Source organism: Cinclus cinclus, chromosome 12 (assembly GCF_963662255.1).
Source record: "Cinclus cinclus chromosome 12, bCinCin1.1, whole genome shotgun sequence".
Classification (NCBI taxonomy): Eukaryota; Metazoa; Chordata; class Aves; order Passeriformes; family Cinclidae; genus Cinclus; species Cinclus cinclus.
In genome coordinates this window covers 14,017,128-14,036,320 of record NC_085057.1, presented here as the reverse complement: position 1 = coordinate 14,036,320, position 19,193 = coordinate 14,017,128, and the positions used below count along the sequence as shown (strand labels likewise).

The window sequence follows — 19,193 nt, the reverse complement described above, 5'->3', positions numbered from 1 at the left end:
GTTTCTCCCACCACACATTAATGTAGCAGGAGATGGCTGTATGCTCACATCATGCTGTCCTCAGCTCCTGAGAGGGCTGGGTACTCTACTTATGATCAACAGAGACTTGTTGGTGGTCTGAGACCTTCTCCCAGAGCCTGAACTGCAGAGAAGCTGGTTTGAAGCCTGTTATGAAGGTGACAGAATTGATCTAGAGGGCCTGAGCCAATCTGCAGCTTGAGAAAGGTTTGCACTCTCAGATGACAGACAGTGGGTTTGTGGTACTCGCTGCCTGCTGCACAGGCAGCCAGGCCTCATGAAGTGATTGCACCAGTCCAGCAGTCCTCATTAGAGGCTCTGAGGGTTGGGAATGAGCTGTAATGTTTTGATCTGGGTGGAAGACAAGGTGTATTGGCATCACCCATTGCATGGTGTCAGCAGAAGAGGGATCTAGAGCTTGATTCAAGCATTGCATAGCCCAAAAAAGTTGTAGTCTCTGATCCAGAGTACATCTTTTAAGATTAATGGATTGGACCAGAACTATTCTTAAATAGTTCTAGCTTTTAGTAAATACCCTTGGGACTCTCTCAGTGCCTGCTGCAAGCAGACCCTTGATTTTAGGAAACACTTTTAAAGTCAAGTGTACCTTCATCCCCTTTATGTTGCAGGTGAATGAACCTCATAATTCAGTGAGCTGAGGTGATCTCAAGAGAGGAATGTTTTAGGACACAGCTGAGTTGTTGAGGGAGAGCTGCACTTTGGTCCTAAGAGGCTGCAAGGTTGAATTTCAAAGATCCCAGAAGATGGTGTCTATTTGCATCCTGGTGCCAAGGCACCAACAGCAGTGGATGTCACTGGAGTAGTCTCACAAAGAGAAGATTGGCCCTGCCAGCCTGGGATTGCTGCTGCTCCCCAGGTCAGTGAGACGGGAAGGTCACAGGAGTATGGGAGGTCTCCAGATTCACTGAGATTTTGTGTCCAATTTCCAAAAGCTGCCAGCAGTGCTGCTCTGAGCTCTGCAGGTCCTGGTACCTGGGAACTTGGCTTTAGAGTACATAAAAGGTTTAGGGTGGCTGTACCATGAACTCACCTTTCCACTCACCTTCCCCATCCCTCTTTCCCTGTGCGGTCTGACACAGCCTGTGTTTTTTCACTTTATATCACAGAAGTGTGAAGCCAGTAGTTGACAGAGCCCTCTCTTTGGAGGAGGAGAAGATTATTGTTGAGTATATCCTGAAGCAGAAGTTTTGAGAATAATATCCTGGGGAAATAATAGATAGATCAAACTCTCAAATCCTGCTGACTTCAGAGTTGGGCCTGTGGGAGGTCCGAGGTACACCTTGGCTGGGGGATGCCCCAGCCAGTTTGGTCAGTGCTGCACGGAGCTGCTGGCCCAGCCCCATCCCAGCTGTGACTCTCTGTGCTGCCCCTGTGCCAACAGGTAGCCCCACCAGGTAACCAACCCGCGCCTCCTTACCTTTGTAGGCTGTTCTGCTTCCTGGCCTTGCCATCTCCTGGCAGGTGCATTGCTGACAAAGCAGTGGGGGGCAGGTCTCAACCTGCCTTGCTGACAGGGTTAAAAAATGGATTCCAGGGCCAAACCCATTCCATAAAACATCAGGATTAAATATCAAAATCCTTGGTGTTGCCTGTGTGCTTGAAAGTGGTGAGGAAAACAGCTTTATCAAGAGAGAGGGTCAGCTGAAGCTGGGAATTATTCCTTGGGGTCCTGGTGCTTCCCAGGGAGCATCTGTGCAACCCTGCCTTTGGCTTTCCTTCCATGAGGCACTTCCAGCCCTATTGCTAGACCAGAAGACAGGATGGAAGGGGAGTCCAGTGAACTGGGAGAACAAGGAAGAGGAGAGGAGCAGATACTGGAGCAAATTTTTTTGCAGGTCACTCATGGAAGCAGTCCTCCAGTTAGGGCAGTGGGTGGGGAGAGTATCCTCAGACCCAGTGTTTTTCCCTGTGCTTGCTGCAGCACTTGGCTCAGCCAGGCCAGGGGCTGGGAGCAGTTCACTGTTCCCTGTGTCTCAGCCAGCAGCCTGCCCTTTATGGATTTGTGCTTCGTGTTGGGGCCGCACTGTCCATCCTACTGATGGGCCTGGGCTTCCAGACTGTAATTGGAAAACTGCCCTTGTAGCTAATTGGCCCAGAGGCCAGACACCCTCTCCCCCACATCCTTCAGCCCGTTTGTGAGCCTGTAATGTGTTGATCATAATAAAGGGGAGCTCCCACAATGAGGGAAAGTTTCCATCATTACCTGTAGCCACTAAGGGGAGGATCTTGTGATTGTCAGTACTGGAATCACTCTTCTGCCTCATGAGCTGTTGATAGGAGCACCTGAGGAGGTCACTAATCCTCCAGGAAGTGAGTGATACATCCTGGCCTTTGATTTAGCCTGCTCAAATAGGCCTAATTTTTAAATTTAATGGGCTTTCTGAAAAATTTTACTGTGTTAATTTAAAATACTAATACAATGAATTATTTATTATGGCAAGTAAAGCCACAGAAGGGTACAGAAAGAGAAAAAAACTTCCAAAATATCATAGTAAGGTACTATATGATCTACTCCCATATGATTCCACAAAAGCTTTCATGGCTAAACCCCAGGCTTTGTCCCAGCCAAAAAAAGCAAATAACTTGCATATTATTTCAGCATAACAGGATGTTACTGGTTCAGTGATGGTCTAGAAGGAAGGTTACGAAGAGGGGTGTATTCACTCTGCTTGTTGCTTTTTTTCTTCTCTCTCAGTCTCATAGTTGAAAAAGCAGAAAGGTAGCTGTAAACTATCTGTAGCCTGCAAAGTGCATGCAGCTGGCAGTGAGGCATAATCCCCCTGCACTTACCTGTGCTTCACAGGCTCACACCAATTATTGAAAAAGACTTTAAAGGAAAATAAGTAGCAAACTCAGTAAATGTACAGGAAGGAGTAATGTAACCAATTCGTTGGATGAAAGTCAGGGTAGGGCAAGAGGGAGTCATGGGAATGTTGAAATCTGTCAGAAATGCGATGACTTAATGAGCAATAACTACTCTTGTGTACCATCTCTGGGCCTCTCCTACACTCACTTAGGAGTATTTCTGCGTTTCTTATGCAACCTGCCTCTGTGACAAATCTACACACACACACTGCACCCAATTAGTGTCAAGCATAAGAGCTGTTCTGCCTGTGTCACCTCTCTAAACCCCTCCTGGAAGCAATTTTCCCAGTGTACAAAGAATAAATCACCATTCTAAATCTCTCAGAGGACAGTTCCCTAATAAGGGCCAAATAAACACATGTAGTACATGATAAAGCATTCTAATGCATTAGATAATCTTCCTAGCAGTAGATGCAGTGTATTAGCTGCTTTAAGTGTTCAATGTTACAGGTGATTAGAAATGTTGGGGGGGTGAGGCAAGGCACTTGAATAGGTACCTGTAGAAAAGTAGTGGAATACCTTGCTTAAACAAACACAAACCCCAATCCTTTTCCCCTCTACAGACATTCTAGAAAACTACATCAAACAGCCAAACAAACTTGGAAAAGAAAAATAAATGCACACCTGCTACAGGAAGTATAACTTAATTTACCTGTGTCTCAGTCTCTCCAGAAGCATCAGGAGATGAAGAAGTGAGGAGAGCAGAGGGAGGGAGTAAAATCCTTCCTGGGGTACCAACTGCACCAGGGTCAAGCCATTAGCTGAATTTGGCAAATGACTTACATGACCCACTTTGTGTAATCAATAGCTACTGTGCTACTGGAGTGTCCCAAGGAGTATGCTTTGACACTGGCTGTCACTCTTCAGATGACCAAACAAACATCTGCCACCTTCAGCTGTGGAGGAATCTGACCTCTCCTGTCCTCTTGTTTCCTTGTGGAAAAGGCTGGCTGGCTCAGAAAGCATCAGCTGCCAGTGAGGGAGCAGCTGCCCAGAATAGCAAGCAGCCCTGGGGTAGCTCCAGGTAACTTGTGCTGAAGAGATGGGTGTCAGAGGTGCCTGAGAAGGGCTGGAGGGGAGCACCAATGGCCTTACAGCAGGTATGGGATGAGCAGAGCCAGAGGCTTTGTGTTGTCAGCACCCTCTGTGGCTGCTGGGGACAAGTGGGGTGGAGGGCACGTTTCCCTTTGCTGTCACTGGCTCAGCCGCACAGACATTCCGCCTGTGCCTCTGGGATGCCCTGAGCAGGAGGGCAGCTTGCCTGGGCTTCCAAACCTCCACCATGGTGTCCCTGCTTAGCTTTACCAGAACCCAGGGCTTCTCCCCGCAGAGCAGATTCTACGTGCCCTGATGTGCCAGGGAGGCCAAACAAGTGGGCCTGAGACTCCAGCCTGAGCAGGGGCTGTGCTGGAGCGGCCGTGGGCAGGGCTGAGGGCTCCTGGCTGCTCAGGGCTACTGAAGGCCATTAGTGCCTGAGGCAGGCTGGGAGCTGCACAGCTCCTCTCTCCGTGCCAGCAGGGATGGCCCTTGGCCTCCTTCCCCAGAGCTCAGGGACAGGCAGCACACCCCTGGAGCGTCACCTCTGCAGCCAGAGGTGCCGGAGCCGCCGCTCCTTCCCCCCGTGAGTCAGGGGAGGGCACGTGAGGGCCCGGCCCTGGGGCCTTCCCCCGGCACCGGCACAAGGCAGGGCCGGGCTGGGAGCCGGCCCAGGATACAGAACCGGCCCAGGATCCAGAGCCGCCGCGCAGCCTTGCAGGTGAGCGCCGGGGAGGGGCTCAGCAGCGTCTTGGGGTCAAGCCTGAGGGTGTCTGCTGGTTCTTGCTGTGCTGCTGGTTGTTGGTTGCTGCTTGAGGCATCAAGCCACTGTACAGGAAAAGGATTCTGGTGCTGTGGGGATTGCAGGACTTCCCTATAAACTCTCTTGACTCAACTTCCCTGTCTTTTAAATAGTTCTTTTTTTCTCTAAAATCCTCACAGCAAGCCCAACACTTTATGCAAAGAAAAAATTGTTTGCCTTAATTTTACTGAGATTACAAGCGTGAACATTCCTGGCTTCTGATGAATTAAACTCTTCCTTCAGAGCTTTGCAGCAACCACGGAGAGGCACACGGCGTGAAGGAGAAACACAAAGCAGGTAATTTCAAATGTTGCACGTCGGTCCTGAAGGCAGAGCTGGAGAACGGGCAGCAAACCCCGCAGGGTTTACAGGTGTGGGGCTGGCAGCAGTGCAGCCACCGTGTCTGGGCTTGCTGTGAAAGCCAGGGGAGGAAGGAAATGCTGGAGCTGCAAGGAGTGAATGGGCTGTGCCTGCTCCTTGCTCACCCCATGGAGCTGGTCAGAGTGAGCCTGGGAGTTGCCCTTGCTGCAGTGACATGCACTTGCTGGGTCTCTTTACATGCCTATATTCAAGGAGAATGAAAAGTCTGAATTTTGCTACTTCTGTGTCACATTTCAGCTACATTTGACAACAGGAAGGGTAGCAGAATTATTACCACAGCCAGAGAAGACTGGAGCAGGAAGGGTTTCAAACTCCGCTGGCGTGGATCAGTTTTTGTTGTCTCACAGGAAGAAACTCAGCTTTCACCACGGCCCCAGCCTGCCAGGATATCTTCCTGTAGAACCAACTGCTAGGACCAACCTAAGACTTGCAGGTGTGCTTTAAGAAGTTGGTTTGGTTTGGCTTGAGAGCAGGGCACTGAGGGACTTTTTATTTAAAATAAAATTTAGTGAGTTTAGGCATCAGCATATAACTTAAAATGAAAGGTAAAAGTAGTTTCAAAGGGAAAAGGTTTGGGATTGTCTGATTTTTGTCTTGAAATTAAAACAACCTTATTTTATTTTATTTGCAATTTTTTTTGTTGTCTTATTGAGCAATTTCTCTCAGATATATTTAATCAGCTAAGCAAAACCTTGTGTATGGAAGTTGTTAACCTCACTTTCTAAATCTGACTCTGCACGCAAATTTTATTCTAACATGTTAAAAAGACCTCACTGCAATTAAGTTCTGATTTACTGCAAGGAAAGCAGGGTGAAGTTTGTTGTTCATGTCATTCCCCAGTGAGCTCATGGCCAGGCTGAAATGCCTGTATATCATCATTCTTCTCTCATTATGAGGTATAATCAAGTAAGTCACTTTTAAAACATACAATAATTAAGCACGTATACTTATCCTTTGTTTAGATCTGATTTTCTTTCCAGAAGAGCCACAAGGGAATTAATTGTGCATAGCCTAAGACAAATTAGGTACCCAACTTCCTTGGTTAGTGTAAATCTTGGTGACTGTCTGGGCTGAGCTGTACTGGAGGCCCAGAAAGGGAGATGGGAGCAGATGCTGGTTGCTCCTGGATCCTCTTGTGGTGTCCAGGTCTTACCACAGCAGGATGCAAAAGTGCATTAGGCAACTGTGTTTCTGTTGCTGGAACAGCTGAGCAGTCAGCTCATTTGGACCAGCAAATGAGCAAATTTGAAGTAAATCAGTCTGATAGCAGAAGATGATGTTGACAGTGTCTGCTCTGCCTTCAGTGTTGAATCTGCTCTTCTGTGTGCGTGGCAGGACAGGTCAGGTAGTGCTCACCTGCTCACTTTGCCTTTGGGATGATGCAAAGCTGGGATAGGGTAGCTGCTGTGACAGGTTTCTCTCAGGGAACAGCAACCTGCCTTAAAATGCCATTGGAGGTGTCCTTCACTAGGGTATTAGAAACCCCAAAGATAAACCTCCTGAGTTTCACTCAACAGTAAAATATCAGTATACTTACAAATTGTTTTTTTAAATCAGTTGGAAGAAACAAAATTTATATTTAAAGTACTTTTGTTCCTTTAGCTCTGGTATTTTGACTGTGAAGTCCAGATAGAGGCCTAAAGGATTTAGCTTAAACAAGCAGCTGTTGCAAGGTCTAAGTTGAGCAAATAGGAAGGCAAGAAAGAGACTGGAAAAGGCAGAAAACCATACCTGGAGATATACAAGTGCCTATGAACTAACATTCTTGATAGAGTGGCCAAGAGCAAGTCTGTCCAGGGTGTGGTGTGCTGGGTTTCTGCATTTCCACATCAGTTGGTGCTTACCCACAGAGGGGACAGATGCATTTCCTGCATTCCCTATCGGGTGCTCACAGGCTCATAGCTCCCACAGGCCTGCTGCCACAGCTACAGCAGCATAGGCTGGATGTAAGTCAGGGAAAAGGGGAATATCTGCAGATCTTTTGCATAGATTCATCAATGGAAATAATTCCAAAATGCTGTTAAAATATTGTTTTCTTACAATACACTTTGGAGGCAGGTAAGCCAGGTTTTCTGAGCTGAACCTTTGAAAGTGGCCTTGTAATTTTCCCAGAAGTCTTTTGGAGTCTATTTGTGTCTAATTTCCTCCGTCTGAGAACAGACACCCTAGAAAGTTGTTCTGTTTGAGTGTTTGCTTATGTGGTACATCATCCTTCTGAAGATATTAACTGACCTGTTTTGGGTTTTGTATTAGAATATTTTTTGGACTGATATGATGGTCTTTAGAGAACTGAAAGTGCCAGTAGGAAAAGAAGTGTGTTTTTCTCTTTAAAATTTGAAGGATATACTTAGTTTTCAAACTGCTTGATTGGAAGCGTTTTGTTGAATGGATCCAAAAGTCATATTGTAAGAAAAAGTGTGGACATACAAACTGTTTTCCTCTTGCATCCTGCATAGTGGAAACTGTGCTTCAGGCTCCTAAAAAAAATCTCCTTTTCCATCTCTCAGTACAACTGTGGGTTAGTTGCAGTGTTGTGTGACGGGAGATGCATCAGTGCAGAATGCCTGGACTGCACTAGGAATAGGCAACAGTTCACAACCACAGCCACCACAAAATGCGCACCATCAGAATATTCCAGCCTCAGCCTAAAACTTTCGTGGCAAGTTTATCTAAACAAAGGAAATGTTGAATTTTGGGGATGTCGGTACGTTTGTTTCTGTGGCAAATACCAGTATTTAATCTGGCATCAACACCTAAAAATTTGTAATTCATAAAGCTAAAATTAATGGAAATTTCCTTTTCATGACAACTTGGGAAGAACAGATGTTGAAGCATCAAAGTCTTCTGAGAGACAAGAATTCAAAGCCTTGCTGGACTTTCCTAGGAACTATTTCTGCTATTTTTTTCCCGGCTGATACGTTTTAAGTATTAGAATGTCAAAGGTACAGGATAATGTTCTGTTTCAGGAATGGAACCCGGCCTATTAGGTTACTCACATCTGTGGTAAATATTTAATTAGACACCTCGGTAGCTTTACAAAACAACAATGTGAATGATCAAGTCTGACTTCTTTTTGTTTTACTCATGATGATCAGACTTTTGTTCTTTCCTAATAACCAAAGCCTGGTAGGGCTCTCACTCAGAGGAGTCAAGAACTGGGTCCCAGGAGGGTAAGTGAATCATGATGTGAAACAGAGAAGTGATTTCAAAACTGAAAGGCCCAGAGAGAGACACTGTGTTTGCAGAAAATCAAAGACAGAAAACCAGGAAGGTCAGTGACCTGATTCTATATGTGATTTTTCTCCCCTTTCAAACAGGCACAGCAATGGAGAATTTGGATGTCCTGATCTCAGATCTTACTGAAGAACAGCGAGGTGAGGGAAGCACACAAAGATCAGAGCTTTGGCACATGCACACTGCACAGCAGTGTTTGCCAGGGTGGGCATGAGTTAATGGAATCTGTTTCCTCTGAAAACACACCCTATCCCTCTCCTTGCTTTTAAAAGAGACACCAGCAGTCAATTCCCCGCTCTTCCACAGGCTCCTGTTAGGTTTTGTGCACATGCAAGTGAGAATTTAGATACAGGAAGGACACTTTACTGTGCATTAAATGCCTGATGAGCAACCTCAGTACCTTGGTATCCAGTCCTTGGGGTCTTTGTGCCTGTCTGTAAAACAGCATGGTCAGAATAACACTTGTTAAATAGCTAGGAATGCTTGGGGAACATTTGCCATGCTTCTCTAACTGAGACTACAGCATCCCAGAGACATCAGTCATTTGAATGGACTCCTGACATTTGTCCACTGTTTTGTAGCAGACTGAGATGTTTTATACAATACAGCACCACTTTCTTTGCTGTGTGCTGATTTTGGGCAATGTGTTAGAGCTTGGTGTCTCTCTCCACACCTGCACTGAGCACCACAAGAACACTGCCATGCAAACCCCCTCTACTCCTGCACAGTGACAGGTTTGTCTTCTTTGCAGACATTTTTCAGAGAGTATTTGCTGCTGATGCTAAGTACTTGGAGAATCATGAGAAGATGAACCAATCCTTCTGGGAATCACTTGTAAAATGCTTGGCCACTACTGACCCACCTATCCTGAATACTGAAGAAAAGAACAATGTAAGCTACCAAAGAAACCGTTACCCTTATTCTACTACTTTTCTGCTATACTCTGGGGAGAGCAAACATGAAGTCCCACTATCTGATATGCTGAAATATATTAAAAGGTATAACAGGGCACTTAGATGAGGTTCAGGCAACTGCTTTTTACTTCACTGCTCTCCATGTGCAGAAATAACTGGCTCTGTATAAATTCCTCAGGATCAGTTCAGCTCACTGTGCTCTAAGCAGGACCATCGTTAGTGACATTCTGCTGTAAGATATTGCAGAAATTCCTCAGTCATTTTCAGACCCTATAGCTGTATTTCTCTAGCTCTCTGAATAGTTAACTATTGCCCACCATGCTGTTTTTCCCAGCTGAAGGCTCTGCTCAGAGTTACTGAATGGAGTTTACATTCTCTTCCCATCTTTGACCTTACTCTTTGTCCCCAGTTTCCCCTTTTTAGTAGGAGCAAGGGGTACCTTTCCCACAGAGTGAAATACACTCATTTGCCCATCAGCATGTGCTTCTACAGGCTGTGTTTTATTGGAAGGACTATTTGCTATTTACTTAACTTCTTTTCAGCTCCTTAACAGCTGTGATGTCCTTCCTGGAGGCTGTGCTGCCTGCCTGAAAGCCATAGAAAAAAAAGGAGTCAGGGCAATGGCTCTTCTTTACCTTTTGCTGAAGACTTCCAACCCATCTGGGTACAAGCAGCTGCCCAGCTCCAAGGGAAAGGGTGAGTCCTACCTGTCTTCTTGTCAACTGTTTTTGTTAAAATTACTGCAGGGCCAGTGGCACTTGGCGGCAACTTGAACACACTGTTGTGTGCTTGAAAGTGATTATTAGTAAACAACTGATTTGTCTGGAAGTACTGCTCAGGAAATGCAATTAGGTGTAGTGGTAATGGGAGCCAAAATTAGAATTTTACTGCAGTTAGACTTGGCTTCTTCTGGGAAAAAAAAAAACCCTGTGTTTAGGGAGAGAGCGCATCCTGGGATGATGCTTCCAAAGAAGTTTCTCTGACTTGAGAAAGTTTTCCCTGACTTTTTTGCACAGACTCTTACCCAGCCAGCCAGGACCCCTCTGAGCATTCACAGTGGTGGTAAGAAACCAGAGATGAGCCAGTGAAAATATTTTTACAAATAATTCCTTAGCAGCATATTTAAAACAAAAAGGAATGGACAGGGGATGGCACACAGGGTGCTGAACCTGGCAACAAAATAAACGAGCCTTATTTGCCTGGTTGTGCTGTAAGAAACTAAGGGCAGTTTCACAGGGTCCATAGTATTAATTGTCTTTAATAGATGACAGAGGACCACTCACTTAAGATGACCCAAAATTTAACTGTAGACCCTCATTGACATCCTGTTCCTGCTTCTGCCTTGATTAAACTTGTTCCCGAAGGCGAGAGACTTCCCAGCCTGGAGCACAGCCCAGCTTTGGTCATCTCTCAGAGCAGGAATGTTGGTAACAAGACCCTTGGGCTGTGAGCAGCCTCGAGGAGCTGGAGGAGAAGGAATCCCATCTACCTGTCTGTGCCAAAATCCTGCACCTCCTGATGAAGAGATGCTCAGAGCCTCGGCTCTGAGCACAGAGCTGGGTATGAAGCTGTTCAGAGTCAGCCCTGGCCACAGGAGCCGGGACCAGTTGGGTCCTGGGGTGGCCTGGCTGGGAGGGCTTGTGCCTGTGTGCCACGAGAGGGAGCTGGAACCGCGGAGTCCGCACAAGGAACCCTGGCAGGAGTAGCCTAGGGCAGGGTGAGCAGCTCCTCTCCTGCTGAAGCATCCTTCAGCTGCTGCTGCTTCAGGGAGTGGGATTTGGCACAGAGGTAGCATTATGAATGATTAAACGCCAGAATATGAAACTTTAGGTGTCTACCACAACCATTTAAGAAAGCCTAAACTGTGGTGTGTATGATGCTTTCATTTGATGCATTGTACTACCCTTTGTGTGCTAAAAACAGGGCTGAAATTAGACAAAGGGTCTGATTTCCTGTCAGGCAACTTCTAATAAAGCATTGTGAGATCTGTAATTGTAAAATAGAAAATTTAATCGCTGATAATGTTTTTTTCTCTCCTTATTAAAAAAGATGAAAAATTCAAACTCCTGAAGAGATTGGAAAAGGATTTTGTATATTCAGAAGAGGATAAAAAGTCTGAAAACTCATCCCATGTGTCCATGGATGAAGATACACAAGGTAAAGAGGATTTATTTTATTTTCCCTGATACATAACTTAGCCTGTCTGCATGTTTGTAAGGATTAACATTAGAGATGTGGATGTGGTAATTACGTAGAGCTCTGAATTAAGTGAGAAATTATGCAAAAGAGAGAACACAGAAAAACATCAGTACCTGATTCATGATCAGCAAAATAATGGCTGCCACCCACTCTTGTGAAAGTTGGTTTCAGAAAAATTGAAATCTGCTGCAGGAGTCCTTCACCAAATAAAAGATCCTAACTTTTCTCTACAACCCTTTATACAGGATAATCCAACTTCAGGTTTTGCTGAGTTTCACCTATTCAGGCAGCTTTGAAGGGAGCTGTGAGGCAAAAGCAGCCAATAGTGATCTTTGCATTTCAAAGCCTTGAATTTTACCTTCATATGGTTATATTATGAGCAAACAATTACAGTGCTGTTGTTTCTGATGCTGCTAGCAGATTTTTCTTCACTCTGATGAACAAACAGTTTCTCTTATCCAGACAGTGATGAAGAAGATTTAGGAAGACAGAAGACTGAAGGCCAGTCACTTGGAGGTAGGACAAAGTGACAACAGTATTGGCTTTTACTAGAGGCAACCAGTATAAACCAAAAAAATGATTATTTTTTGCACTCTTTGATTTTGCTGTTGAGCAAAGGTATGTTAACGTGTAAATATAAAAAAAAAAAAAAAGACAAGTCAGATTTTGGCTGTAGGAAAGACATTTCCTACAAGATGAGGCTTAACTAATGCTGACACTCAGCCATGCCCTGTGCTCAGAGTTGAACCAGAAAAGCAGCAAAATCTGCTGTTGTGGGAGGAATCCTGCTGCCTGGGTCTGCACAGCTGCCACTGAAATGCAGCAAGAGGGTTCTGAAAACATCTGTCACAGCCACTACTTACAGGGGCTGCAGTCAGCCCACAGCACTGACTGGAGATCATCAGCAAGGACCACCTCGTTCCTGAGGCTTTTCCTTTCCTACCAAAGGAAAAATGGAAAATAAGTACAATGTAGATGAAGAAAATGTATTGTGTCAATACACAGAAATATCTATAGAACTGTGGATATAAAAATGTAAAGCATTAATATTTTAATTAATTAAGGTCTTAAACTGAGCTCAGCACAAATGTAAGAGCAGCTCATTTAAATTGGCATTAGGAGATCTAATCTGTTTTACAGGAGTCTGATTCTACCTGACTCCAGATACTTGGAGAGATGGAGTACGGGGGAAGGGGAGGGTGTGTTAAGAATTCAATAATTTTCCACTTTTTAACTGCATAACCCCCAGCAGAGCCAACCTCTTTAAGGAGTTAAGAGTTGGTCTCTTCCTTATCTGTTAACACACCCACACTGATTTCACCCAGCTGATGGGCTGCCACTGGCAGCAGACGCTGCAGGTATTCATCTACCTCATCTCTGTCATGTTTTAGGAATACCAGCAGAGGTGGTTCCCTACAGAGATTCAGGTAAGTGCTCCCAGGTCACCTCATCCTGCTGGAATGGCTGTAACTGCAGTGTCTTCTTTCTGACCTGCTGAGACATTAAAAAATAACTCTCAGGCTGGAAATCCCTTTGTTTCCAGTTAGCCTGGTGTTGGACCTGGGCATGGTGCAGATGTTGTGCTGCAAGGCTGTGGTAGTGACAGCGAGTGATTTGTACAAGGTGTTCTGGCAGATCAACCTGTTTTTGTAGGCCTGCCAGGTTCTCAAAAGATCAGATCATAGCAGTCATTCTTTGAGGGAAAATCCAGCAGTTCTGTTGGGCAGCTGTTCAGTCTTAGCCAAAAACGCTGGAGGCAGTTTTTAGCATTTCCTGAAGCCCTCTATCTCCTGCTGAACAGGGCTGCAAGGCTGAGAGGGACCTGGAACCTGGTTTCTGCAAGCAATGATGCTTGGCTCCAAAGGCATTCCCGCCTTAGCTCACAGCATTCCCAGCAGGAGGTGCCAGGTGAAAGTCAGGCAATGGAGCAACAGTGCCAACCAAGAGGCTTGCACAGGCAGTCTGAAGGCAGACTTCCTCCCACAAGACACTGCTGCACAGCCCCAGAATGTTTGTAGAAAGTCCTGTAAATAGCAGGAAATTGCCAGTGGCTTAATTGCCTTACTGAGCTCATCCCTGCTGCACCCAGGCCAAGGCCACAGGATGAGTTAAGAGAGTCAAACAGCCCAGTGGAGCAGCTTTTGGAGAGGATCTGCTCCATTTCTGTTCTGTGCAGTAGAGAAGTTATAAATTGCAGCATAATCCTTTGGGGAGGTTTTTGAGTTACCTATCCCCAAGGAAGCACACAGAACACCAGGGCAGAGGGATTCATTGCAGTGCCATGTTCTCCCCACACTGCCAGGTACAGAAGGGGTCACAGTACTTTTCTACTTGGTCTGGCCTCTCTACCACTCACCCCAGTTTTGTTGCAGATAGGTGATTACTCACTGTGCTTTTTGGTGCTGACTATTATGGGCAGCTCTATATTTGTACTTTTTCCATCAGAAGTAACAAAACTATATTACTTTTCAGAGATTGCCAGAAGAGAAGATTCAGATGCAGATGGTGAGTACAAGCATCCAAACAAGTTTATTTTGTGAATGCTCTTTCAGGACTGAGTTTTGCTTAGTGTTGAGGGCAATACTAGCTTCTTGATGCTTTAGGGATTGTCTAATCAAAAAGTAGAAGGTTGAAAACAGGTAATAACATGGAATGCTTTAACAGAAGAAATACTGTTCAAGTCATTCCATGATGCCAAGTTACAGTGGGACTGTTTCGTTTAGGAACTAGAGTAATACAGGTCAGACACTTGCCAAGTGTGAATAGATGTTCTGCTAAATTCTTTATCTATAGATCATTCATACAACTGCAGAGTTGTATCTGCGAGTCAGAATAATGTAATGCTATGTTATTAATAAGAAAATAACGTAGGTTGCTCCCAAACCAGAATGTGATCAATGCAGACTGCTCAAAGAGGTAAAAGTGTGATGCCTGCGTCAAATGACCCAAAACAGAATTCCTTGGCAAGGTTTAGTTGCTCTGTGGTTCAAAAGCACCACAGCAAAACTCTACAGCTCATGTAGAGGACCCTTCCAGTACTCAGCTGTTACATTTTTAGAGAAAATTCACTGCCAGGCAGGGGTTGCCCAATGTAGGGGAAGTCAGCATCTGAAACTTGTGCTGAATCAACTCCCAAAGGCTTGGGTGCAGCAGGTGCCTCAGGGGCTGCTCAAACCACCAACAAAGAGAAAAGGAAAAAGCTGCTGCTTTGAACCCACTGGAGAGATGGCAAAATACTCAGCTCTTTCTGGCAATACAGTTGGAGAAAAAAGAGAATTTGGCAACTCTTCTCATGACAAAGAGCAAACTGCTCTGTGTTTAAACCTCTGAAATACCTCATTTGTTCTTAGTTGTCTTTTCTCTATGCCAGTGTGGCTGCAGAAGACTCATTTCAGCAGCAGGTCTTCTTTTGGTAGGTGCAGAAGTACCTGAGGTCAGCTGTCAGTAGAGGGATGGTTCTCACAGCCTCAGTAAGGAAGGGGATCTTTTTACTGTAGTTGTGGTTCTGCAAAGCACCCAGGAATTAAACTGAAGCTCCCTTGTACTATGCTTTTACTCCCCTGCTGTCATTCTGAGACTCTGGCTTGTCCCAGAAGAGGCAGAAAAGACCCAGAGTGCTTTAAAACAATTCAGTATTGTTAGTGCAGCCATCTGGTTATACTTTTTACAATTCATTTTTAAAACCATGCTCTTTGGAGTGATTTTAAAATTGCTAATTTGATCTTTCTGAAAGGCTCACAGACCAACAAACAGTTTTACATATATTCTGTTCTGACAATCTATTTCAGATAGAAAAAATGGAAATAAACTTTAAACTCCTTAATTTCACAGTTCCATGGCAATAAAAGTCTTCTTTTTTTTGTAGCATATGAGAAGGAGAGCACTCACCCCCCTCAGTGGACAGTACGGTGGATGGGCATACGGAAAGATGGTAATTGATTTATTACATCAAACTAATGTCAAACCTATTGAACCTTAGTCTAAGAATAAAATCTCTGGTTCAAAAAAACCTTTATTTTTCCAACATGAGTGCTTTGTTGAAGTGCATCAAGGCTTCATGATGAAAATCATAGAGGCTTGTCATTATATTGAGCCTAGTGCCTGAGAAATCTCAGGGAAATTGATTTAATTCTGTGAGTGATACTCTGTACCTAAAGGTGGATTTGGAGTCAGTGGCTGCAGTTGTGACCTAATCTTCCCTCTCAATTTCAGATGAATTCTTTCATTTTGTCATTCTTTGCTTTGCAATTGGAGCTTTACTAGTTTGCTACTACTACCACAAAGGTAAGGCAAGATTCAATAGAAGGATATATTGTTGCACTGTAGAAAAATGAACAAAGCTAACCTTTATTTTGTTGCCTTAGATTGGACTATTTCTCTTGGGATTGGTTTAATCACCTTTGCTTCCCTGGAAACCACTGGGATATACTTTGGTCTAGGTAAGTGTCCCTACAGCAGCAGCTGTGTCCCTGCACTAAGGACAAGGTCACACTGTTGCCACAAGCCCATAAACCTGCTGAGGCCAAGATTCCAAAACCCACCACTTAACTCCTGACATCTCCCAGTTAGAGAGCGGCTGCAAGCAAGCAGCCTTAATGCTACTGAAGGGAGAGGTTGACTCATTTTTCCTTCTCAGTGATCACAAGACCCTGAGTCACCTCTTTCTGCAGCAATGGCCGAATACTGCATTGCCATGACAACGTGTAATTTTAGCAGCAGGGCCTGTCTTCCCAGATCCACTGCAAAAGATGCTATGCATCCCAGCTGCCATGTATTCCCCTGGGACAGGGGATGAGCTTGGGGCAGAACTTGGATGGCAGCAGCTACTGGAAATATTAAAACCTGGGCATTTTGGCAATCCCTGGGATGGTATAGGAGAGCTGCCACCAACAGCATGTTATGGTTCCCCAACCAAGAGCTTGTCTCCTCTGTGATCTCATTAACATGGTGGGAGGTTGTGGATGGTTTTCTCATGACTCAGCCTGATCTTTGTTATTAATGATATTGCAGATGTGCTTGTTTAAACAAGTGTCAGTGTTTGGGTTTTGCCATTTTTTATGTTTTGTGCTGCTTATCTTATATGCTTGTTTCACACCCAGTGTACCGAATTCGGAGTGTCCTTGACAGCTTTGTTCCTCTGATTGACAGATTCAGGCTGAGAGGTAATATTGCTCTTTTTACTGACAGCATCTGTCTTCCCTGTACCTTGGTCAAGAATTAAGACAAACTCGTTTAAATAACAATTTCCAAGCTTACTGCCTTAGAAAACAAGGAATATTTTCTACAGTTCATTACAGCTGCTTGGGTTTGAAAGTGAATTAGTCTTGACTCTTTCCCTGTGGCAGAACTTTTTCACATTTTTAATACTCCAATCTGTATAGGGTACTATTTCCTGGCAGTATCTGCGTAAGAACTCTGTAGTTTAAATAAAAACTCAGAGGGTGGAAGGAGGCTTCACTTGTTGGGTCTTCAGACTCCTGGTTCATGTTGATCCATGTTTATGGACACAAAACACAACGAATACTGAAAAGCTGCATGGATGCAGCACAATCTGAACACAGCAGTCCTGACAGCTGTCTTTTTCTTCATCCCACAGGCATTAGAAAAGCTGCCTAGGAGGAGTGTTTCAGCAGAGTTCCCAAAACCTGGCTGTCCAGATTTCCAGTACTAAAGGAACTGCTTTATGAGGTGAACCTAACAACCAAACGGCCAATGTGAAATAGTGAAACCTCTGAAAAACATCACTTCTTTCCCTCCAAAATAAACCTGAAACTGGGGTACAGGGCCCCAGTCTGTATTCCCAAGCGGTTTGGGGCTCTGCAGAGCTTGGAAGACAATGGAGATGTAGCTTTGTGTTCAATCCCATTTAAATATAAACACATTCACCTTCCCTCCCGCAGGCAGCCATGTGGTGGTGCATCTCTCATTCCTAACAAATCACACCACTCTGCCTGTGGTGTACCAAAATCAACACACTAATATCCTGTGCTGGTTATGGCTTAAGCTCTGGCTGTTTCTGTAGGAATTTTGGCCTCCTCCTCCCCCCGGGTGCTGCCCAGAGCAGGCAGAGGCCGGCGCTGCTCTCCCGGCTGAGCCCCGGCAGTGCCGGCACTGGGGCTGATGAATTGATTGTGGCAGAACTCAGAGCAGGGGGCGGGCAGTGGTTTCACGCGAGGAGAGACGGGGAGATGTTACAGGCACTGACAGAGTGCAACAGTAATGAGATTATTAACAACAGCAGATTTCATCTTTTCTCAGGGGAAAAACAAAGTGCTTGATTTGACGCATCCCCCAACCTTTCTCTTTCTTTGAGTAAAATAAACATGGAACTTTGACATGGGTTTCATTTTATAGGATATGTTACGCAGTGTGAGAATGTAGGGCTACTGCAATCATAGGAAGACTGCAACAAAAGGGGGTATCTTTAAATTTTCAGTAAAAATGTAAAGTCTTCATACCCACAGAATGATGAAGGTAACCAGCTGAACAGAAAAAGTCTTAAACATGGACTTTTAAGGAAATGTAAATCTGAAAGCTGTAAACCCAAACAGCTGAGTTTGACAGGAACAATTTCAAGCCTTGCTCAGGAAAATAGAAAGGCTACTTTTTGTTGTATGTAATTTGAAGCACCAGTGTCAGTCCCTCTTGCCTGCAGTTCCAGCTGCACTGCCAGAAACACCAACAGTTGCACTCAGGCCTGCACCAACGCAGCACAGCTTCCACCCAATGCCTCAAGGACTAAATTGTGCAAGGAGGATGAATACAAGTTATTTAGTAGTATTTATATTCTCATGTACATACATCTGTAGAAATATTCCACCATCCCAAACTACTACTGTGTTAGTCTGCAAATAAAGTCTTCTTACTCAGACCACTGTAGCCATGGTGGCAAATGGCTTTTGGGGTGAACTGAAAACTACGCAGAGTCACTCTGCTCTGATGAAATGGGCTTTTTTAGTGTCCTCTGCCGTCTAATGTCTTTCCAAAAGGCTATTTGTGGAACAGTCAAAATGAGAAACACATTTCAATACTTAATGTTGTAAATTTGGTACTCTGAAGTAAACATAAATTTTTAATTTTAACAGAAACTGCTTAAGGGTAAAATAAGCAAAGCATTTAAAAACAGCAAACCATTTAAAAAGTCACTACGTGCATCCCACCATGCAAGATGAACAGCTCAGCCACTTAGAGCAGGTCTCATGAGAAAAGTCAGTTCTCAAAAAAAAAAAAAAAAAAATTAAGCAACTTACACATTGAGCTGCATCCTCTTGCGTACCTGGGAATTTCCTGCTCTTCTTCCAGATCCTTTAGTCCTCAGCATCACCCTTGCTGCAGCATCAGCCAAGCACTCAAAACTACACGTTCCTGTGAAGAATTTCAGCTTCCTTCACTTGTGCTGTCTGCACTACCATTCAGTATGTTCTACCTGAGCCCAGGGCTCTGTGGGGCCTCACCTTCCCATTGGTTCCGCAGGATCTGGAACATCTCATTCCACTTGAGCATCACCAGCACACTGGGTACTCCATCCTTGCCTTTGTTTTTAAATGACTGGGGGCAATGCAAAGAGGAGGGACTCTCAACATGCAGGTATTGCCCCACAGCACCAAACCCCAGAGAAAAGAAGGGATTAAACCTCAGAAGGTTTTTTAAGCTGGTATTTTTATTAGAACTCTCTACATAAAGCACCTTTGCCTGCCTTAACCTCTCCGAACGCAGCTCTTCCG

At 44.7% G+C, this 19,193-nt stretch overlaps 1 protein-coding gene across 3 annotated transcripts; it reads left to right on the top strand.

Annotated features, from left to right (window-relative positions):
* The first annotated feature begins 3,659 nt into the window (after window positions 1-3,659).
* TMEM40 (transmembrane protein 40) lies at window positions 3,660-19,188 on the top strand. 3 transcript variants are annotated; one of them, XM_062500920.1, is made up of 15 exons: window positions 3,660-4,660; window positions 4,985-5,038; window positions 5,360-5,555; window positions 8,440-8,496; window positions 9,108-9,247; window positions 9,813-9,966; window positions 11,320-11,427; window positions 11,932-11,985; window positions 12,861-12,896; window positions 13,942-13,974; window positions 15,335-15,400; window positions 15,682-15,753; window positions 15,834-15,908; window positions 16,569-16,631; window positions 17,066-19,186. In XM_062500920.1, the coding sequence occupies exons 4-15, from the start codon at window positions 8,448-8,450 to the stop codon at window positions 17,083-17,085; spliced, it is 870 nt and encodes a 289-aa protein (XP_062356904.1). In that variant the 5' UTR covers window positions 3,660-4,660; window positions 4,985-5,038; window positions 5,360-5,555; window positions 8,440-8,447; the 3' UTR covers window positions 17,086-19,186. The 3 variants fall into 3 exon arrangements, with proteins under 3 accessions (XP_062356904.1, XP_062356906.1, XP_062356905.1); XM_062500922.1 differs by lacking the exon at window positions 12,861-12,896 and having other exon boundaries at window positions 17,066-19,188; XM_062500921.1 differs by lacking the exon at window positions 5,360-5,555 and having other exon boundaries at window positions 17,066-19,187.
* The last annotated feature ends 5 nt before the right edge of the window (window positions 19,189-19,193 follow it).

Excerpts from the sequence above, each read along its gene's own strand:
- TMEM40 (XM_062500921.1), top strand. The coding sequence starts at position 8,448 with ATGGAGAATTTGGATGTCCTGATCTCAGATCTTACTGAAGAACAGCGA. Across the intron at positions 13,975-15,334 it reads AGAAGATTCAGATGCAGATG|CATATGAGAAGGAGAGCACT; the intron begins GTGAGTACAAGC and ends TTTTTTTTGTAG. Across the intron at positions 15,401-15,681 it reads GATGGGCATACGGAAAGATG|ATGAATTCTTTCATTTTGTC; the intron begins GTAATTGATTTA and ends TCTCAATTTCAG.